The sequence below is a fragment of the Phodopus roborovskii genome, unplaced genomic scaffold, assembly GCF_943737965.1.
Source record: "Phodopus roborovskii unplaced genomic scaffold, PHOROB, whole genome shotgun sequence".
Lineage (NCBI taxonomy): Eukaryota > Metazoa > Chordata > Mammalia > Rodentia > Cricetidae > Phodopus > Phodopus roborovskii.
Window position 1 is genome coordinate 25,015,503 of NW_026126416.1, and position 23,511 is coordinate 25,039,013.

General features: G+C 44.9%; 2 protein-coding genes across 3 annotated transcripts in view; both read right to left on the reverse strand.

Moving 5' to 3' along the window:
* Positions 1-17,209, reverse strand: part of Mertk (MER proto-oncogene, tyrosine kinase) — a 100,471-nt gene extending 83,262 nt beyond the window's left edge. The window contains exon 1 of one of the 2 annotated variants that reach the window (XM_051183424.1): positions 17,004-17,209. In XM_051183424.1, the coding sequence (XP_051039381.1) occupies positions 17,004-17,151 (148 nt within the window). In that variant the 5' untranslated portion in view covers positions 17,152-17,209. The remainder of the gene's footprint in view (positions 1-17,003) is intronic. The other variant, XM_051183425.1, reaches the window with a different exon arrangement.
* The window catches only part of Bcl2l11 (BCL2 like 11), a 641,641-nt gene that overhangs the window by 52,252 nt on the left and 565,878 nt on the right, over positions 1-23,511 (reverse strand). The window lies entirely within an intron of this gene.

Sequence of the window (23,511 nt, forward strand, 5' to 3'; positions counted from 1 at the left end):
TCAGGGAAACCCAAAAGGTACATATAAGAAAGGAAGGATGAAGAAGCCAGAACATGGTGGCACATGCCTTTAATCCCAGCACTTGGGAGGCAGAGGCAAGATCTCTGGGAGCTCGAGGCCAGCCTGATCTGCAGAGCAAGCTCCAGAAAAGCCAGAGCTTTACACAGAGAAACCCTGTTTCAAAAAACCAAAAGAAAAAACAAAGAAAAGGAAGGTATGAAGGAGGAAAGGAAGGAAGAAAAAATCAAAAGGCTGAATTTATGCTCTCAACTGTAGGATAAGGGAAAGAATGAATTTCAGTTCCATTGGGATTTACCAACTCCCTCAGTCTATCTGGAAAAATTCTGGAACAACCTTTCTGGTTTGGTGTGATTACTAACGAATGAAGCAATGCACCCTTTTGCAGAAGTAAAAGCTGCTTTGTATATTCTTTGTTCTGGATGGGGTGGTCTCCTTGAACCCCAAATTTTATTTCTAACACATTGAAGCCTATGTATTTACCTATGTCTCTTTGGTGGTTCTGGGGCTCAGAAAACAGTATTCCAAAATTTGTGGCTTTGGGATTGAAGCTGAGAGTACTTGAAGAAGAATCAATACCAACAAGACTTTCTTTATCTAACTAAAGAGAACAAAATTAGAAAAGGACACACCCCCCCCATTCTTCTGATTGACTTTCATAACCAAAGAAGACTGAAGTCATTTCATAGGGAAGGGCATAGTATCAGACCTCTTATTCAGAGCACAGAGGAAGTTTTTCCAGTCCACTCATTGTTTGTTCCATTCATTCATTCATTCTCTCCCCTAAAAACCTAAAGACCTTGCCTCCTTTCCTCTATCCAATAAGTACACCTCACTCATATGCATATTCATCAGTCCATATATATATATATATATATATATATATATTTGAGACAGGGTCTCATGTGGCACAGGCTGGCCTCTACATATCCTAGGACAACCTTGAACTTCTGATTCTCCTGCCTCCATTTCCTTGAATGCTGGAATTATGCCAGGTTTTGTGTGGTGCTGGGGATTGAACCTGGAGCCTCATGCACACTAGGCAAGCACTTTACCATCTGAGCTATGTCCCCCAGCCACTCATACACTTTTTCTGTTGTTAATATGTCTGTTGGCAGTTTGTTTTAATGGCCCCAGTCACCTGGTCTTCAGGAGGAAGACTACTTCCTCACAATGGGCAAAGACCCTGCAGTTATACTTATTGAGCACCATGAGTCCAAGGGGTCAGGGTTCTTTTTTTTTTTTTTTTTAAAGATTTATTTATTCATTTATTTATTTATTATACAGTGTTCTACCAGCATGTATGCCTGCAAGCCAGAAGAGGGTGCCAAATCTCAATACAGATGGTTGTAAGCCACCATGTGGTTGCTGGGAATTGAACTCAGTATCTCTGGAAGAGCAGTCAGTGCTCTTACCCTCTGAGCCATCTCTCCAGCCCGGGGTCAGGGTTTTTGTCCGAGGAACTACTTTCCTACTTTTAGATGTATTTCCTGTTCTCTGAATGCAAGACTCAAGAATGAAAGAAATAAGTATTACCTTCCTCTTATGTAATTTATTCCTTAACATCAAGCTCTTCTAGTTTAAAGGTACCACAAGTTGGTTATAAAAAATTTCACATATATTGAAGCAATCTCACATCAAATGGAAATTACTTAGCAATCCCAACCCTTCAAGATAACCTCTTATTACACTTTGGGGCTGTTTTAGCTTCCAGGTTTAGATGAGCCAGGCTGTTATAACTGAACAAGTGTCTAAGAGAATTGGGGAAGACCCCGTTTCTGGGACCACCCCTATGTCAGGCAGTAGCTGTACTCCGCCTGTACTTTCTCCATACTCCAGATGGCCTAGAAGACAACTGATCTCCATGTGTGACTGCCCAGAAGTTGCCTAAATGGCTTGACTGCCAGCACGTACTTGGATAACCTCTTGGCATCAAACTTGCTCCAATAGTCCGGTTGGAGAGAGTAAGACACTTGTCCAAAAAGCAGTGCAGTAGAGGGTCCCAGAGCTAACAGGGAGACAGCAGCCTTAGCTGAGCTGCTATACAGTTTTCTCCCAGGAAAAATAGAATGGCAAAACTGGTGTCCCCATGACCACCATTAGGAACACAGGGGTTACATATCATCATGCGTGGTTCACAGTAAACAGTGAATGTTAGCTATTGTTTATATTATTTTCTTCTTTTATGGTGAGCTAGTAAAACTCTGCTGTTGTCTAAAACTTGAGAAGTTCTGATTTTCAAGGATTGGTAAGAAGGGCCAGGCTTCTCTTTGTGTCTGGTGCGATGTGGACCATACAACTTTGGGGTGGAACAGCGGTGTCAGCCACAAGTGTAAACGGTGTCCTATCATTGAGCAATGCATAGCCCTCAATGTGGAGAAAGGGAGTGGCTATGCAAAACAGAAACAGTCTGAGATTCTGGACCCCAGGGTCAAGATAATAGTCTAATACATTTTTGTTTCCTTTTGGACAGGGTCTCATGTAACTCAGACTGGCCTCAAACTTGGATTGTTGCTAAGGATGACCCTGAACTTCTGACCCTCCCAAGTGCTAGGATTACACGCATGGGCACCACACCCAGTTTATGTGGTGCTGAAGAATCTTGCATGCCAGACAGACAAGCACTCAACCAACTGAGTCCAATCCCCAGCCTTCAAAATGCATCGCAAGCTGCCAGCTTTCCACCCCTGCAGCTATTTTGGCATCCTATAGACTGCCTCTTTGTTGCCCTCTTTAATTTGCTACAGAAGTAGAATCCTGTTAGAATTATTTCTGGTGGCCCGATGGTGGGAGGGTGAGATCAGACAAAAAGAATGGGTTCCTATAACACGCCTTTAAAACTGTCATTAACATGTCCCTCAAGGAAACAGGCAAATGAGGGCCTGTTGGATGGCTTCCATTTTAGAGATAACCATTGAAGAATGTTCAGTTGAGAGCTAGAGTAAAAACTTCCATCAGCAGCTTCATGTGAATTTAGCCCTACACAGCACATGTGGCAAGGCGGGCTGCCTCTAGCTGTGACTTGGGTGAATGCACAGGCAGTCACACCCTACCCACTTCTTCCATAGGTGTTCTAGTGTGTGGACTGGATAAGCAGGAAATGGAACTTCTCATCTGCAGTACATGCTACTAAGCAGCCTCGGATACTTAGCCTCTGGCTAGCTCAGTTCCAAGACTGGCTGCCCCGGGCCCTCCAGCATCACAGTGGCTGAACAGTCTCACCTAGTCCCAGCATTAGATAAGCGAGTCCCTCTGCCCAGTGCCTTTGTGTTTCCAGTCACCACTTAGCCCTTGACTAGAATCCAAATGGTGGCTTCCAAAAGTCTGAGATGTTGTCACCATCACTCTCCCCCAGTGCTTGGTACAGAGGCAGACCTGTGGGAGGTGATGAGCCATTACTAAACTGGTTAGGTATGACTTTCCATGTGGGTTTGCTTTGTTTTTCTGAACACATTTGTCCATGGCTTCTTCAGAAGCTATAGGTGGCATCCTCGGAGTCCTGTATGATGCGTGACCTAGAGCTGATACACAGTGAACATCTACGGAACATGAGCACGGCATTGCATGGCATTCTAATGAGTGGACAGGCAACACAGGCAGGCCAGGCATCGACACTGCCTCGGCTGGGGGGGGGGGACAGAGGTGGGAGGCTGTCGTGCCCCTGGAGCAGGCTTCTGGTACCCACACAGCTGTAGTGGCTCAGACACTCAGGGACTTTGTGAAGACTCAAGACTGGAATCATGACAGCAGCAAACAATCTATATCCTTTGTGATGAATTGATGCAACTCACAATTAAACCAAGAATATGTGGTGAGCACAGTGTGTGAGGACTGGTGGGCAGGGATGCTCAATGGTTAGTCAGCATTTCTGTACTCAGTCTGCCACTGCCTTGCCATTCAGGATGGACTCTGACCTCTCTCAGCCTCACTGAAAAGAGGACCATGGGGGTAAGAGCTGGGGTAGTGCACACTCTCTGCATATTGCCTGAGACAGTGGTCGCTGGTTTTCCTCTGAACTCTGTCCTGGTGGCCCTCTGAAGTAGCAATTTCGAATGTCTTGGGGAAGGAAAGAAGAGCTAAGAATGATCAATGAGATCCACTAGGGACAGTGCATAGGGAAAGGCCACAGCATGGACCACAGGGAAAGCATGCTTTGGGCTCTTGGCTCTCGAGGATCTTCATCTCTCCAGGGTTGGCCTCTACAAGACTTTCTGAACAGGAACCTCATTTTGATTTTTTTTGAAGCCCAGTGGCCACAGTCTAAGGGGGAAACAGGAAGCTGACTGAAGGCCCTAGGACAGTGGGTAGGGGGGCAGCCTGGAGACTTCCTGGATCTGAAGTCCCTCTAAGTTGTGGTCTGAGCAGGACAGCAGCCCTGTAGGGCAGAGGGTTCTGGTGAGTGAGCCTGTTCCTTATACTGTCACCCCGGTGTCGGGTCCACAACCCAGACAGCCCTGGGGTCTGGGAAGGGCACTCCTGGGCCAGATAGTGGAGCAAGAATGAGCAGGAAGTACAGGCTAAGGAACCCGTGACCTGCTCTTTCTACTCTTTCTCAGCTGCATGCTCTATAATTTAGTCCCAGTGTCAGGAGGCCCAAAGGAGGTTTCAGGAATGATAAGGAGGTTTCGGGAATGGTGAGCCCCTCGGTGGTCTTTGCTTTCCACTCCATAAATGTGCAGGGGGAGTTGTAGTATAATTGGGCCATAGGATGCGTTGCCTCAGCATGCCGTTTTCCTCCCAGCCCTGTGGCCTCCCTACGGTATGAGCTGCTGCCCTGTTGGTTCCAGGAAGGCCTCCTGCCTTCCTCGGGAGAAGGGGCAGAAACTGGATCACCAAGCTCCCATTCAGTGTGTACAGCCAACTTGTGGACCTGGGCAGATTCCATGGGTTTTGTTTGTTTGCTTGTTTTGTTTTTGTTAAAAACAAAGTCAAATGTTTCTATTTGGTGTAGTTTGACTTTATATGAATGCAAAGGATTTTGAATTAAAAAAAAAAACAGTAGCAATTATGGGGCTGATGTAACTCCTGTGATGGAGTGCTAGCCTCAGGTAAGTTTATTCCCCGGCCCTGCATACAAATGGCACCAGTAGCACATGTTCATAATCCCAGCACTCAGGTGGAGGGGGAGGCAAGAGGATCAGAAGTTCAAGGTCATCCTTGGCTATAAAGTGAGCATCTAAGGCCAGTCTGGAGATATACGAGACAAAGAAAGGAGTAGGAAAAATACAACCTTCTATCAGAGATCGCTTGACCTGACCAGTTCTAAACTGTATAGCGTAATCATTAACCACACCAGAGATCACTGGGAAAAGGGCCATTTGAGAAACCAAAGACTCTCGGACCGTGCTTATGTACAACCGTGCAGCCCCAGACCTTGGGTCACTGCTGGAGGGAATGGGAATGGGGCCAAACAGTTTACAGAGAGGGGAGTAAGTGACCAAATGGTCACACGTGCTTGCAAGAGGTCACAGAAGCCGAAAAACAAGAGGCACAAAGCCCCGGTGATATCGAAAATCCAGAGCCCCCAAGATGTGGGAAGGAAGTGAAGTAGCCAATGAGACACGATGTTGGCAGGGCCAGACTTTTCACATGGACCCAAGTCAGTGCAGCAGTCAGAGGACAAACTAGCCATGACTTTAACACTTAAACGACAGATAAACACCCACTATGTGGCATATGAGATTACTTGGAGCCAGAACTCCATGGTGACCCATTGCAACCACAGATCGGCCATCTGGGGTTACAGTGTGAGGAAGAGTAAGTCTGGAAGGACAGAGATCCCAGCCCACCATGCAAGCTAACTATCGTCTGTGTCCTGGCTTGGAGGGTCTGAAGGGCTCCCAACGTTATGACTAAAGTTTAAAGAGGTGACATACCACTGCCCTTGCCCCACACATCCCTTTCTGCTAAACGGGGTGGGGGAAAAAAAAAAAAGAGAAACAAGCTCTTTGACCCAAAGGGCTTTAAATGACCCCTCATGATGTCTCCAGCCTGCCCCTTACTTTTTGGCATGGGTATTTGGCTCCTTCTCAGCAGAAGTCCTTTGCAATATCAGCTTCCCAAGCAGACACCAACTCCTAAGTTCTCCCATAGAAGAAAACCAATGCAACCATAAAGAACATTCTAGAATCTTACTGCAACTTTTCACCATGCTCTCCAACCTTCCTACCATGTTTCCAAGCCTGGCAGAACACCAGAGTTTTCCAAGGAAGGTTTTAAAATTTTAATGCCTGAGGTACCAAGATTTTGAAAAATCTCTTCTGGCAATTTTTCTGATTAACCCACTGCCTCAGAGTAGCCATGAAGTGGAGCTATTCCATCTTCAGATGGGCAGGGGTCGGTGCTGGGGGTAAACACTGCAGTATCTGATATGAACAGACAAACAGTGAGTGGCAGGGAGTCTTTCTACAGCACCAACATCTTGATCTGCCTTGTTTCAGAGATGCAACTAGTCATGCCTGGACTGGATACGCTAAACACATGGAAGCAATTTCCCTGACTTAGCGGCTTCAAGTCCTCACAATGAAATGTGAATATACAGTGTTTATTTAACCAAGGGTTTCCCGTCCTTTCCCCTCTGGCAGCCTGCCAGCTGCCCCAGAAAGACTTCGAAGCAATTCTTGCTGGCCACAGGCATGAAGCCTGGTTCTCTCTCACCAAGGGAGGTCTGGAGTTAATTCTCTCAAAGGCCCAGAGGTGAGTTCCCAAAACCTGGGAGAGACTCTTAGCCCACAAGTGCAGTTCCTCTACCATGCTGTTCCCAAACCTATGCTATAATCCAGACCACAGAATTCCTCTTACTAAAAAGAAAACAAAACACCACCAACAACAAAAAAACTTTTAAGGGAAATAAATATTTCCTTATAAAATGTAAAATGTGACAATTCTGGAAGACCTTACACCTTTGCAAGAATAATTTGTTGAAGTCTATTCTAAGTGACAGAAATAAAGCATCCACTTAAGAATGCAGTAGACGAACTTTTGCCTACTTTCTGTAGTAAGTATAATTAAGAACCCTGACCATTACATGTAAAACAAACATTCAAAACAAACAACAAACACTATGAAAGAGCTAAAGCAGTCAAAGTGAGAGAAACCAGAAAGTTCTACGGTGGCTGCCAAGAAGGGGGAGGGTTACTGAATGGTGTGGAGTTACAGTTTATGGTGGCTAATCTTGGTTGTCAACTTGACTACATCTGGAATCAAGTAAAACCCAAGCAGCTGGACATACCTGTAAAGGATTTTCTTGACTGGCTCATTTGAGGTCAGAAGACTCCCTCTAAATCAAGGCCACACTTTCTAGAGGCAGCCTATACAAAAGGACATGGAGGAAGAAAGTTTCTGCTTGCCTGCTTGCCCTCACTGCATACAAACAGCCCTCACTGCTTACAAATACGCAAGTAAACCCTCATAATATATATTTAAAAAAAATTAAACCCAAAATAAAAGTACAATATAAATAAAATAAATATTATATAATAGCATATTATGTAATAATATACATATTTTTTAAATAGTGTTCCTTTTGCATGGTGGGGCCCTCATGACTGGGTCTGCACAGACAGGAAGGAAGGATTGGTGGGGGCTTCTGATGGCCGCACCTCCCCCTTCTTTCTTGGGTTCATTTACAGGCCCTAGCTGGAGAGTCCCTCATTGCAGCTGGTTAAAAGAAGGGAGGGGCCCAGTATGTGTGAACCAAGGGCAAGGAGGAAGGCCCAAATAAGAATCCAGTGAGTGAGGCCTCAGCCACATGAACAAACCAGCTACCTACTCTGAGGAGGGCAGAACTGTCTAGCGCAGACTTGGGAATGAACAGCTCTGTCCAGATGCTCTACCACAGCCACCTACTGAGCGCACACACACACACACACACACACACACACACACACACACACAGAACTCTATAAGGGTGGACTGCTTAGAACCCTCAGCTCTGCATTTCAACTTTTTGTGTCTATGTTCACTGGGAGACATATGAAAGTTGGGGGCTGTCCTAACTTGTGCGGTGGTTTTGTCATGAATATTTGCCAAAACTCATCAAGTCCCACACTTAGAAATCTATGTATCTAGGGACTGAAGAGATGGCTCAGTGGTTAGAGGGCTAGCTGTTCTTGCAGGGGATCCAGGTGTGGGTTCCCAGCACCCACATGGCAGCTCCCAACTTTCCAGGAGTTCCAGGAGATCAGGCACCCTCTTGAGGCCTCTTGGAGCACCAAGCATTCATTCAGTGCACAGACAGACAGACATACAGGCAAAACACCCAGATATGTAAGATGATACATAATTTTGATCTGTGCATTTTACTACAGAAAATAAAACTTCTCTAGAGTAAAGATTAAGACCTGTTCACGTCCACATTGGCTGTAATGGAACACATTTAGGAAAACCTAAACACCCATTAGAAATAACTGGACTGAGGGTAAAGAAATGACTCAGCAGTTAAAAATGCATACTGCTCTTGCAGAGGACCCAAATTTGGTTCCCAGCATTCATACCTAGGAGCTTATTAATCACCTGTAACTCCAGGGAGAGCTGATGCCTCTGGTCCCCACAGGCACCTGTATTCACAAGGACATACCCAAACACAGATACATACATGTAACTCTAATGAATCTTTAGAAGCATTGTTTGGCACTAATACATCAATAAACGTATGGCACATTCACATATGTACCTGTGAAAGTAAATGAACCATGCTGAGATGCAGCTCAGTTGGTAGAGTGCCTGCCTCGTATGCAGGAGACCCTGGATTCCAGCCCCATCCAACGCTGCATAAGCCAGATATGGTAGCACATTCCAGCACAGAGGTATGAGGATCAGAAGTTTAAGGTTATGCTGAGCTCTATAACAAGTCCCAAACCAACTGCTTAAGAACCTATCTAAAAGCATGAAACATAAAACCAGGCATGCATTTCAATCCATCTGCCACTAATGTACTTGACATGAAGTGAGACTAAGAGGGTTGAAACCAGTGAATAACAACTGGTATTGCTAACATTTGACCTCTTACACTGGATGATAAGGACATGATTAAATCTTACTTCCTGTGTTGCACTTAGATAAGTCTTTAGTATAAAGACTAAAGAATAGATTAGAAAAGAAAAAAATGCAATGGTAAAAAGAAAAGTTTAAGTGTATTTATTGGTTGGCCCACCTAACTAGAATCATAGCATCCTGGTATGATGTGGCTTAGAGATGGAACTCTGTCTCTCCTCCTGCAGGCCCTAAAACCATGACAACTGACTTGAAGATCCACCCCACAGTTCTCGCTGAAGCCCTGCCCCTTTCCTTGAATAAACACAACTATCTCAGTCCTAAATTCATGGCCAGGTTTTGAAACACTCCCTCCTATGAGGTAGAGAAAGGCTCCCCAGCCTTCCCCAAGGATCAGACTTCAGACACACTAGCTTTGTGGAGTGACTTAGAATGGACAGACAGGGCAGGGCCACACCCCTAAAGATTGAGTGCAAAGGTCCTGGGCTGATCTGGGTAGCTGAGTCTTGAAAAGATTTTTTTTAATATGGGTTTAAAGCTCACCTTCCTAGCTGGCTGTAGAGGCAAATACCTTTAATCCTAGCCCTTGGGAGGCAAAAACATGTGGATCTCTGAGTTTGAGGTTGGTCTACAGAGTGAGTTCCAGGACTGCCAGGGCTGTTACACAGAGAAACCTTGTCTCAAAAAACAAAACAGAATGATAACAAAAACCTACCTACCTCACTTCACCTCCTGTTGATAGCATCTGCCTCGGTCACCTTACCCTTATCCTTCAGCCAAAATACTTAGATGGTTTATATTTTACTGTACATAGCACATTTGTGGGTTTTTTCCCAAATATAAAATTACACCATAACACTGAATGAACAGACTTTTAAAAGTGATGTCAGTATCCTTCTGACCTTGAGAACTCTACTCTTCTCTCTGGAGGGAATGCACTATTCCATCTACTCCAGGAAGATTTAGAGTCCTTCTTGTCCATGCTCCAAGAGCCCATGTTCTCAGCATATTTGATGGGAAAGCCTCATGGTTTATTCACGGATGTCTAGTATTCTCAGAAAAATGAGTTGCATTTCTATACTATTCGGTTTCTCTAGCTAGAGCTGGAGGGGTTATTTCACTGGGGGCACAGGCAACAGCTGTCAACACTGAAGAGCCAACTGAGTGATTTGTATTTTAAATCATGCTCTGCCCCCTGTTCCCATTTCATCATTGCATAATGGAAACTGACTGCTGCTCACATCCAGAGTCCCAGCCAGGGCTCAGAACACTGGGTCCAGTTTCAAGAAAGTGTCTGCCCCTCCAGGCAGAAATGTGTTCTACCTAGACTCACCTTTCTGCTCTGTCCACTGACAAATGGACATTGCACTATAGCCTATGTGTCTCTACAAGACAAAATCTAACCCAACTCAAACTCACATGTTGATCTCCCAAACTGGTTTTTATTGTGTGGTTTTAACTAAATCTAAATCCAATGAGCTTCCTTTTAATTTTGCTCTAAAACTTTCAAAGAACATTGACTTCATCTACCATTTCCAAGTCACATGGAAAATTGTCAAAGTGCTTGTAAGCTGGTTTCACTTCCTGTGAGCCAAAAGCCAAGGGCCACTCAGCAAAACTGGACTGCCAGCCACCAGATACAAGCACCGATGGGAAAGCCATGAATATTTATCACCTCCCAGAGAGCTCCTTGAACAGTGTGGGGACAGAAAGGAACTTGGGCTAGTTTGAGTCCTGTTCTAATATTCTCCACAAAGACAGCCTGTTCTGTTCTTACTTGTGGAAACCTTCATCAAAACCATAAAGAGGTCAGTCTGCTGTTAGTAGCTCTGACTAGAGGCCCTGAAGGCTTAAGATAGCAAAACAACACTTTCTCCAAAACAAACAAGGCTTTCCTTTGTGTATCTAATGAGGAGAGAGTGTGGCTGAGGCAGATCCTTCCATGCCTAGAGTCCCTGGATGCTAAGGTAATTAGAGCCTGCAAGAGCAAGCAGCTTAGGGTGTCCAACCACAGCATGTTGGCACTCATGCTAGCTATGAGTGAAGCCCAACACAAAACTGTAAATTTACTTCAAACATCGTGAGGTGTGTGTGTGTCAGAGAGAGAGAGAGAGAGAGAGAGAGGTTGTTTGATAACTCAGTTGCATGTTTTCTGAGCATGAGTTGTTGCATGTTGCATGTTCTGAGCATGTAGGTGTTGTAAGTCAAAAGGTTGGATGTGTCTCCCAGAAAAGGGATCTACATTCGAGTGTTTGCCTAATTATACACCTGAGGCTCATGAGCTGTGGACAGTCCCCCCCAGAGAGGATCTGAATGGGATTCCAACTCTGTATCAATCACATCTGAAGAGACCAACAGAGAAATATCTGGAAGGTTCTGAGTACAAACAGAAACACAGATACATCAAATGAACTGCCAGAAAAACTCATTGCTGAGCTAATGAAATAAAATGGGCTTCCTCTGAAAGCAAACCAACAGAACATCTTGATTTTAGATATAAAACGTCTCGTGTGTGACCTTGGCCAACACAAGAGCCAACATCTCTATTTTTGCTCTTTTTCTCCCCTCTGCTCCATCTGTCCCCTCTGCCACCACAAGACTTGCAGAAAATCCATTTGACCAGTGAGTCAAACGATGACAGATAAATAGGCAAGAAGGAAAAAAATAACACACTTTTGTAGATTTCTTAATGAGTCTGGTCAAGGCACAATCATCTTCCCTTCTTCACTAAAACACTGGAGCCTGAGGAGGTGACTGGGTCAAGGCTGCCTGGGACTTCATGAACCCCAGACTCCCACTGGGTCCCACCAACTGACAGAGGCCAGGGAAAGGGGAGCAACAGGTTTCCATTTGCCCAAAGTGCAGGTGAACTGAGTGTAGGGTCTCAACAAAACCAGGGCTTTTGCTACGGGGTAAAGAACTCACTTATCACAAGCCAAAGTATAGACCAACAAAACCAAGCAAACAACAACAAAACCAAAAGCTGGTGACTGAGAACACCCTTGGTTGACAAGTTTCTCAGTATTCTTGTCCCCTAAAAGGAACCCACAGATAGGAACATAATGCTGCCCTGCCAGGCTGCAGTGGCGGTGACAGCATTTCAGATGCAGGCATTCGAGCATGCAGAATGACAGTGTAACCACAGGGTAACGACTTACCTATGGACAGGGGCTGATGGATACCTAGAGAGACACCGGAAGAGGTTGGGTCTTCCTCCTGCCTAGCAGAGGTCTCTGATAGCCACGGAACGGGAAACAAGATCACAGGAACGACCTTCCTCCACTTCCCACAGTCCAAGCTATACAGAATTAACAATGCTCATTTTCTTGTGGAAGCCGCCAAAGGAAAGGAAAGGAAAGACCTGGATGGGGTCACTTAAAAAGCCGGAACCAAAACAAAACAAAACAAAAAACCAAAACAAACCCACACCCACTTTGGCATTGAGCTTTGTAGAAAAAGTGGAGCCAGAATTGGACCTCATTTTTATGCCTTCCTGTGAGGCACATGACAGGAAGCTATTCCTGTGCCAAAACAAGTCTGTACTCCACAAGGAAGGTAGGAAGCAGGGGTAGGTAATGCCAACCTATCCTGAGAAAGCCTGCTCCTGGATTTGGTTTTGCCCGCAGAACTACTGGGAAGAAGCAAAATCCTAAAGAGCTGTAGCAAAGGACTTAGGCACTCAGAGTGACCACCCAGAGCCTCATTACCAAAACACTGCAAGAGGAGAGTGGCCCCAGATCTGCCTTCACTGCCTCTTTTTTTTTTTTTTTTTTTTTTTTTTTTTAAGACATCTTAATGTAGCCAGTGGTGACCTTGAACTTCTAACTCTTCTGCCTACACCATAGACTTCTGAGATTGTAGAGTATATGCCAGCACACTTTTTGTGTGTCTGTGTGTGTGGGTAATTTTTAACTTATTATTTGAGAATTTCATGCATGTATATATGATGATATATTGTTTATAATTTATTAAAGCCACTGGAGATCAAAATAGCAAAGCAGTCATACTAGTTAGCTACAGAAGTTAAGGCGGTGGCAGTACACACCTATAATCCCAGGACTCAGAATTAAGAGGTAGCAGGATCTCTGTCAGTTCAAGGCTGAAGCGACTACACAAAATTGATACAGTCTTAAAAGAAACAGCTGACCCAAAGGTGATCTCAGTACTTGGGAGCACACACCTTAATCCCAGCACTAGAGGGTGGAGATGGGAGTGATGTGGCTGAAATAAAAGGAGGAGACAGGAACCGAGAGCTTTTGCCTCTAGGGATTTGTGGGTTGCCTTTTCAGCCAGCTAGAGCTAAGATCTACTGGCTTGGCTACTTTGTTTCTCTGATCTCCAGCTTGAAGCTTGATCCCAATATCTGTCTCTAGGCTTTTTATTTATTGTGCTTCATGTATATAATGATTTTGATATCTAAGACTCTACTCCCCTCCTTAACTCCTCTTGGATCCCTCTCCCAACTTCTTATGCTCTTTTTGTTTATATTTTTACAATTTGCTGAGCCTAATTAATGCTGCAGGTATCACATGGGTATAGGACCAGCCCCTAGAGCATGGTTGACCAAGAGCCACACTCTTAAAGGAAATTGACTCTCTCTCCCCAAGCAGCCATCACCATCTTCAGGCAGGAGTGAGGCCTGGTGAACCACTCCCCATACTTGGTTTATGCAATGCTGGGAATTACACCCAGGGCACTGTGCATGCTAGCACATTTCCTAAAAATGAGCTACAACTGAACCTTGTATACTCACATTTCAAGGTGTTATTTAGGAAGAATTCCAATAAGGTCGTGGGGTGTGTGGGGGGGTGAGGTTGGAGAAAAGAAAGAACTTTCCACTCAATACTTTTTGTTTAGGAAAAACAATTATCCACCCCAGATTTGAATGCAGAAGTACAGAGGAGAACCATGGGTAATTAGACTGCTATTGGTTCAGGATTTATGGAGTGCTGTTAGCTCATTTCACCTTTTCCAGCATGTCCTAGCTTACTTTTCTGTTGCTGTGACAAAATGCTGACCAAATTCAACTTGGGAAGGAAAGGGTTTATTTGGCTTGCAGGTAAGTCAATCAGATCATCAAGGGAGGCCAAGACAGGAACCTGAAGGCAGGAACCGAAATAGAAACCACCGAGGAAAGCTGTTTACTGGCTTGTTCCCCATGGCTTTCTTGGCTTCCTATATAGCCCAGACCCGTCTAGATAGGGACGATTTCACCAACAGTAAACCCAGCCCTTCTTCATCAATCAGCAATTAAGAAAATACCCCAATAGATGCCCACATGCCAATCTTCTGGAGGCAGCTCCAGATATGTTTAGGTTTGTGTCAAGTTGACAAAAACTAACTAAACACAACAATTCTGTGAAACAGTGTCCCACTGTATCAAAAATAGTCTGGAAGTTCTGAGACTTCCCCACCGCATCCCCACCAAGGTCCATAGTATTCAGCCCTGTATTTCCTCCATGTAGATGCTGTCCAACCCAGAGTCATGTGTTTTGAGTTGTGATGAAACTAGAGATCTTCATTCAAAGTCAAGGTACACGGAGCAAGGCACTCCTGGTCTAGGAGCTGTTAAAATTGTGGATTTAATTTTTCCTGAATAAGCTTTTGGGCTTGGAGAGATGGTCAGTGGTCAGGGTATGCACTGCTCTTGCGGAGGACCATAGCTCCAGTGTCAGCAGTAACTTTGGTGGCTTCCAACTTCCTGAAACTCCAATGACAGGGCATCAGACACTATCTTCTGTCCTCCTTGGGCACTAGGCATGCACAGGTGCATAACACACATACAGACAGAACACTCATAGAAAAGAAATAAAAATAAATCTTTTTTTTAAAAAAAAAAAAAAAGTGTTCAGTGCTAGAAAGGTGATATAGAGGTGACCAGATCAGTAACAGGGAAGCAGAGGCTCTGTGAGGCTTTACCGGATCTGGAAATCTGGACAGAGGAAACCATTGGAGGATGTTTCATTTGGGGACAGCACAATTGGATGTTATGAAACATCTAATTCTGGCTGTTGTGTGGGAAGTGGCTGGGGTACATGAGTGTTCAATGTCCCAACTCATCTTTCCTACCTGGCAATCTATTGTGACTCACTAGCTCTCCTTCTAGAATTTCTACAGATTGTTTCAAAAGGCACGACTTAAAAAACATAAGTTTGAGCTGGAGAGACAGCTCAGTGGCTAAGAGAACTGGCTGCTCTTCCAGAAGACCCATGTTCAATTCCCAGCACCCACATAGTAGCTCACGACCACAGATAACTCCTATTCTAGGGGATCCATGCCCTCTTCTGGTCTCCTGAGGAATGGGGTGTGCACATGATGCACAGACACACACGCAAGCAGAACATCCATACAGTTAAAATAAAAATTAAAATAACTTAAAGCATAATTTTGTTAATTTAAAAATAATTATGTCTTATTCACCACCTTAAAGAACTTTACAAAATCCATTCATTCGTTAAACACTGCTTACTTCCCCTCCTCCATCCTCTTCCCTCCTAATTCTCCCTAGAGATGCCCCTTACCCAGCTCCATGCACACTCCATCTGAGACTAAGTAGAGAGGAAAGAAATGCTGCTTTCCCTGCAGCTCCAATTCTGTTAGAAGAAAAACTGAGAAACTTTCATTCTTCTCGGAGTACATTTTAAGACTTTCTGTGGTTATCTAACTAAACCTATCAGTTACAAACTTCCCACTTTTTTAAAATTTTGAAAATAAAGCATAGATTTTAAAATATTATGTTCCTATTACTCTCCCCGTGTATACCACATTCACAGCCTCCAAAACTATGCCTGGCTGGCCAACACTAGTAGCAAAATACACCCTGCTTGCAGCAGATTATGAAGAACAGACCTGGCAGAAATGCTGAGGAATTTTTTGAGGATTTGGTGATGGAGAACAGAGCCGTCTCAGTTCTTTGCCTGTTTTTGGCTCTTGCTGTTTGTTTCAAACTGTCATGTTGCCTCAAACTACAAATTGCTTATGTAATTTAGTATGCCAGAAGAATTATTCAAGAAATACTCTTTTGAGCAAATGAACTTTGAAAGAAAAGACAGTTTGTAGCTAGACTGTAAACAAAACTATGGGGGTATTCTTAAAGACAAACTTCAGTCAACCAGACTGAAGATCAGAAGAGAAAAAACAACAACAAAAATACCCAAAACAACGACAAAATCCCCCCCCCCACACACACACACACATTCTGAATGCAAACAGACCCTTCTCCGGCAGGGGCAATACCTCAAACGTGCTGGTTTAGTAGACAGCCAACCCTCCCACTCCTGTTTCTTTTGGTAAAGCCTGGTTCAGTTTTTTTCCAGCCTCTTCACAAAGTGTCTCAGTATCATCTGTTGGAGAAACCTGCCATACTTGTTTGTGGTTATCAAACCATCATGTCACTGAAACGCGTGTGAGAACACTTAAGCTGGTCCAAGACAAACGTAGAAGCTACCCAAACCCAACAGATTCTGCTCTACAGTAATAATAAGGAAAGGACTATGTCGTCCCCCTCTGCTTTATCCAGGCCTCTACAGTCACAGCAAAGGAGCGCCAGCACAACACAGTGCACACCATAGCCCAGGGGAGATGCCAAAACCAGTCTTTCCCTAGCGGGACCCAGCTTCGGTCCAGCACCACATGCGAACTGCGACACCCGCAGTCACTCACTGGTTCGCGGCGGTGTGGGATTGCCTTAGGAGCCCCGGTCCGTGGCTCGCAGAAATCCCGCCTAAGAGGCCAGGCCATTAGACAGTGACGAGGGGAAAGTTGTTAGCGTTTGCTGTACTAGACCCGAGTGCTGCATTCCACACAGACTCTAACTTAGATGCTCCTAAAGAGCCCCGCTGGGCTCGATATCCTCCTCTGTGGTGATGGGGAGTCCTTGGTACCCACCGGTGCCGGTTACACTAGGACATGCACCCCATGATACGGCTGAGGATCCCCAGAACCTCCGACTAGCCGGAGTTAGCAGCAGACCTTTGGGACCTTGCACTCACCTCTCCAGGGCGCGGGAAGCAGCAGCAGCCCCAGAAGCAGTGAGGCCAGAACCATCGCGGAGCCACGGATCTGGAAGTTCTCTCCGGACAGATGCACGGACCCACTAACGTCCTGAACTCGCCCGTGGCCGCCCGAGAGCGCCAACATAGCGCCGCAGTCCCGGCTGCCGGGACAGCAGGCGCCAAAGTGGCAGCGCCAAGCAGAGGCTTGCAGGCGTCCTAGGTTAGAAGCGGGAGGCGGGCCGGGGACGCAGGCCTGGGCGGGGCCAGCAGGTTAGTATGGGCAGGGGGCGGGAAGGAGGAAGGGCAAAGAAAGGAGAGGAGGGAACCCGGGGAGGGCGGGGAGGGGCGGGCCGTGGAGGGGCGGAGCAGACGCGAGTGGAAGTAGGGTCAGACGCTGCAAGTCCACTAACCCGCTCCCCCCCTACCCTCACCTCCCTGCTTGAGGGTCTGGGAAGACTGGAAAGGAGGTGTTGGAGGAGAAAGAAAGGGAGTTAGTGGACTGAGAGCCGAGAGGAAGTGGAGGGCGCTAAGGAAAAAGCATGATCGAGAGGAGAGAGGGTCTCTGGCCACCCGGCCACCTCGGAGTCTAACTTTGTAGGGATAGGTAGGTAGGAGGACTTGAAAACAGCAGAGGGAGAGAGTACAGTGGATTGCATGGGATGCAGCTCCCAGACCTTTGAGGGTTAGTGTGCCCAGGCGCTCTCCAGAGGCTGTGGCCACAGTAGCAGCCGCTCCTCTTCCAGGCTAACTGAATCCGAGGAGCAAGAGCGGACCCTGGTGTCAGGAGTTTACAGCCTCCACTGGAGAGGCTCGCCAGGGAGAACTAAGCGGAATCCTGCAAGGAGTCTGAGTCTAAGAGAAGCTGGGAGTAGAGATGGAAAGGGACAGACAGTCTTGCAGCGGGAAAGAGTAGAAGGTCCCAGTCAGCAGCAGCAGATTGTGAATTCTGTTGTGTATCACAAAGAAAAGGAAGGTGCTTTTTCTAGCAACCACAGTGATACCTTACATTCTGTACGTTGCTTTCTTAAAAGAAAATAGAATGATTTGTTTTCTTTTGAGATGAGGTCGCTTTAGGGCCTAGAGGAAACCGCCCTAGTGAATTTATTGCTGAAAGTAAGGACAGGGACACAAGCACTGTGATAAAATCAGCTCCAGTTATCTCTGGCCTCCTAGGAAGACACCAAACCAGAAAGACAGGATTAAAACAGACCCTTGATTGGTGTAAGAGAGCCCAGTTTATTGGGGATAATGCCACCCCTGGGTAGGTATAGAAAAGCAAAATAAGCAAGCCAGAAGAAGGAAGCCAGGAACAGAATTCCTCTACTGTCTCTACTTCAGTTCTTGCAGCTAGGTTCCTACCTTGAATCCCCGCCCTGACTTCCCCTCACGATGGACTACAACTGTGAGCTGAAATAAATTCTTTCTTTCCCAAGTTGCTTTTGGTTACAGTGTTTATCACAACAGAGACCTCCCTAGGCCAGACAGGGTCTTGCCATGTTATCCAGGCTGGATCTGAATTCCTGGCTCAAGCAAACACTCTAGCCTTCTGAGTAGCTAGAACTACGTGTGCATGCCACTATTCCTTGCTTAAATCTCACTTTATTTTCTTTTAAAGACAAGTGATGGGAGATGCCACAAGTTCTCACTTTTACTCCTATCTGGAATGGAACTCACTGTGTAAACCAGACTGGCCTCAACCTCACAGAAATCCACCTGCTCTGTCTTCCATGTGCTAGAATTAAAGGTGTGAGCCACTGTGTTCAGCACAAAGCGGTCTTTCTTTTTTCTTCTTTTGCTTTATTTATTTATTTTTTTATGTATGTGGATGTTTTGACTGCATATCGTGTATGCCTGGTGCCCGTGGAGGTTAGAAGAGGGTATTGGATCTCCTGGGATGTAGTAACAGATAGTTGTGAGCCACCAGTTGGTCCTCTGCAAGAACAACAAATGATTTTATCCACAGAGCCAGCTTTCCAGCTCCAAATCTGACTTTGTTAATGAGACCTGCCTTGTACAGTACTGTTTTACAAGCTACCATAATTGCAGCACATTTGAAGCATGGGCCAGTTCATTAGGTTCATGGATCTTGACAGCAGAAATGGATTATCTTTTCTCTGTGGTTTCTGTCTTCAAACTTTCAGAGGCTAGCACTTAGAGTGATCCAGGTGAGGCAAAACCTGGCTTTGGACATCAACATTACTGGAACACAGCCGTCCACATATCACCTGCATGACTTTGTGCTGAAGCAGCAGGGTTGAGCAGTTGTAACAGAGATTATATTCATCACAAAGCCATAAAATCCAGCCCTTGTCTATGTCTGCCAAGCCCTGGTCTTGAGGTTAGTTCATTTATATAGCTGATGCCTGCACTGGCATGCTTTGGAGACAAGAGCTCTGGACCAAAGGATCTAGACAAACTTAGAGAAAGTCTGGCATGGGAGCTCAGAGCTCCAAGAGCGAGCAATTCAGTGAGCAAGGTAGATGCTGCATGGCCCTGAGTGACCCAACCTCTGAGGTTAAGTGGCTGTCAAGGTAAAAACACTGTCAAGCTTACCCTCATGGGGAGGAAACATAGACCAGAAACTCTCAATGATCGATGTGTCAAAGAGCTTGCAGCTATGTTTAAAAACCTCCACAAACATGCAAAAACAAGTTAAAATGCATGATGTACTAATAGTATAGTATTCATTTCATACTTACCATACTTCCAACTTATTACCAAAATATGTGAAGAGAAGTGTGATATAAAATAGAATCAGACTCCATATTCTTATATCTATTTCTGTGTCTGTAGAATGCCCAGTGGGCAACATCTATGCAATTCCAGCAGGGCAACATTGACCTGGAACCCAGGTTTTAATGACACTATGTAGCCTAGAGCCTTAGATCTACTGTTTATTAACAACTAAACGAGAGAATACTCAGGGCCTGTAGCATTGTTTATACAGGACCAGAGAAGATAATTTCTACTGTTTCAAGTGTAGAAGGCTATAATCAACACATCAGTGACTTGCTGAAGACTTTTTTCTTTCTTTCTTTCTTTCTTTCTTTCTTTTTTTAAAGATTTATTTATGACGTTTACAGTGTTCTGCTTGCATGACAGAAGAGGGCACCAGCTCTCACTATAAATGGTTGTGTGAGCCACCATGTGATTGTTGGGATTTGAACTCAGACCTCTAGAAGAGCAGTCGATGCTCCTAAGCTCTGAGTTATCTTTCCAGCCCAACTAAAGACTTTCAGTCAAAAGCCCTAATGGGATTATGCCAGACCATTCATGAAAGGTTAAGACATCCTTCAGTGAATGTCAGCCCTCTTCGCTTTGAGACAGGGTCTCCTACATCAAATTTGCTATATAGATGAGGATGACCTTGAACTTCAGATCCCTCTGCCTCACTTCTCTAGTGCTGGGATTACAGATGTGAGTCACTATACCTGGCTTTGTGTGGTGTGGAGGATCAAACTCAGGTCTTTTTATGCTTATTGGGCAAGCACTCTGAGCTTCATCCTTGGTCGCATGACCTTATTTTAAACCTGAATGCTGCTCTTTATCCTCGTAACCGCTGCCTTCTGATCTTTTCATTGTTGTTCTTAGATGTGACCTATAATCCACTCCTGCTTCTGTTCCACTGTGCTCCTCCTCCCCAAGTACTGTACCCGCCCCCCCAGCTAGTCTCCTCATCCACTGTGACACAGTTCAGGCTGAATATCTGCACCGATGGAGATCTAGACATCAGATTACCCTAGGATACTCTGCACATCGCCATGTAGCATGAAATGACCTTAATCTACCTTCAGTGCTAGAGAGCCATTTGTTCATTTACATAAATGAGCCATTACCTGCTGCTTAATTTCAGGTATAAACAGATGCCTAGGAAGTGTTGCTGAGATAATGCATGGCTTCTACAGAAGAAAGGCCTTATCTCATGGAACCTAGTGCCCGTTAAGGCACGGACTACTCTGGCAATCACGCATCCAGAACCCATACTATAGTCCTTCAGTAACTGCTTCCAGGTTTTTCTTTGGTAAATCATACCACATTCATTCACATTCCTGCTGTCCTTGAGTCAGAGACGTGGAGCTCTCCTTGCTACCTTAAGATCGCCCACTGTCCCTCTTCTCCAAAAAGTTTCTGACTGTAAACTTTATGTCAAGAGAATATTCCAAGGGGCATAGAAGAGGGCAACAGAAGGTGGATGTGCTAAAAAATATATTATGTGCATATGTAATGGTTCATATTGTGTATAGTAATACATGCTAATAACACATTAGAAAATTAATTAATTAACAAGACTATACCAACCATGATTGCTACGTTTATCTACAGAACTCTGGGTCTCCCCCCATCCCTAGAAAGTTTCATTCCACACATTATAGCTACTTCCTTCACACTACCCTTAAATAACTCTTGGTGGTTTCACTGTCACACTAGAGATGTAAATGGCAGGTTCTTGGAGTTTGCTGGGAACTAGGATGATGCCAATAAGAGACTCCACCCAATGATTACATTCATGAGGGAAAGATAACATCTTTGAGTCTCTTGGAAGGACCAAATAATGTCTAGAAGAAACTATCCAATGTGCTCAACACCATGCTGAGAATATGGTACACACCTCTTGAGTAATTAGGTTTTAGTTAATGTAATTCATTTGGAACTATCTTAGGGGTTACAATTGCTGTAATGAAACACCATGACCAAAGCTACCTGGGGAGTAAAGGACTTAATTAGTTACACATCCAGATCACTGTTTATCACTAAAGAAGTCAGGGCAGGAACTCAAACAGGGCAGAAACCTGGATACAAGAGCTGATGCAGATACCATGGAGGAGTGCTGCCTACTGGCTTGCTCAGCTTGCTTTCTTATAGAACCCAGAACTACCAGCCCAGGGATGGAATCACCTACAATGGGTTGGTTCCTCCCCCATTAACCACTAATTAAGCAAATGCTCTGTAGACTTGCCTTCAGTCTGATCTTATGGAGGCATTTTCTCCATCGAGGTTTCCTCCTCACAGATGACTGTAGCTTGTGTCAAGTTCATGTAAAACTAGCTAGCACAGGAACTGAACTGAACAGCTGTATAACTGTTAAGTAGGTTTTAAAAAGCGGCTCTGTTTTCAACACCTCAATTCCAAGCTCTAAAGCTCCTACAGGAAAATATGGACCATTACCTGATTAATTTCAGGCATAAACAAATGTGTAGGCAGCACTGCAGAGACAATGCATGGCTCCTCCAGCAGGGAGCATCAATCTTATGGCGTCTAGTGAAGGCCAGTGAAGGCATGGACCGCTCTGGCCATCATCTACCCAGAACTCATACTATAGTCCTTCAGTAACTGCATCCAAGTTTTCCCTTGGTGAATCATACCACCCACATCCACATTCCTGCCTGTCTGTGGGCAATATTCGTAACAAGAAAAAATGTGTACCATAATCAAAGGCTATCTGGGTTAAGACATCAGAGAGATGAGGAGCCTTCTATAAAGAAGTGACTAGCTGCATCTTTTCTTGGATCACTGATGGATGAAAGGCATACTTTGACCCCAGAGACCCCAACATGGAGGCTCACCTGGGATTTTTCTGTTTAATGGATGCACAGGCATATTCCTAAGGCAACAGCAGCCTCCACTGTAGAGTCCAGGTGCAAATCATCTCCCTCCCAGTTTTCAATTAACAATGCTGACAAGTTGGTACGGAGCTCCCTGATCCTCCTCAGACCTATGATTAAAAAGAAACATTGTAAATGAATGGACTTCATGCCCATGGCTTGGCTCAATGCCATCCAGGGACTTTAGCAAACAGTTCAGGCTAATTCCTGGCAGGCCTGCTGGAAGGAATCCTGCCAGCACAGTTGCTTCTGCTAAGTGAAATGGCACATGTAAGAGACTGCACTCAGAACAGGGAACATGATAGTGGGATGAAGGTACTTTATTTTGTAGATTATTGATGCCCCACCCTGCAAGAAAATCCATCTGAAAGGATGAAAAAGTTACTAGAAAGCAAGCTATCAGACCCATCCTATTAGGAATGATATAGTACCACGGAAAACTGCGCCTTAGTGTACTGAACAACATAGGGAAAAGAACAGTAAACATGTACAGTTTCTTGGGAAAGGGTATGCTCTGGATATAAAGGAATTGTTTATGTTAGATTTACTTAATTGTTTACTCTGATTTTTGTGTGTGTTTGTAAATCAGAGTGTCAAGTAGCCCAGGCCAGCCTCAAACTCCCTAGACAGTGCTGGCAGTGACCTTAATGACAATGACAATAAACTGCTGATGTCCTAGCTTCCACTCCCTAAATGCTGGGGTTAGCGGTGTGTATCACCATGCCCAGTATGAGAATCCTTTTACTGTCCTAGAAGAAGTATGATAAATGCAAGTAGCCACGCATCACAGTTTGTTGTTGCAAAATGAGGTGGTTGTTGTGTGCTTTCATGAAACTGAAATCAAAGTGGATATTCCATTGTCTGGTGCTTGTAATTTATTATGCAACTAAGAGTGTGGTGGT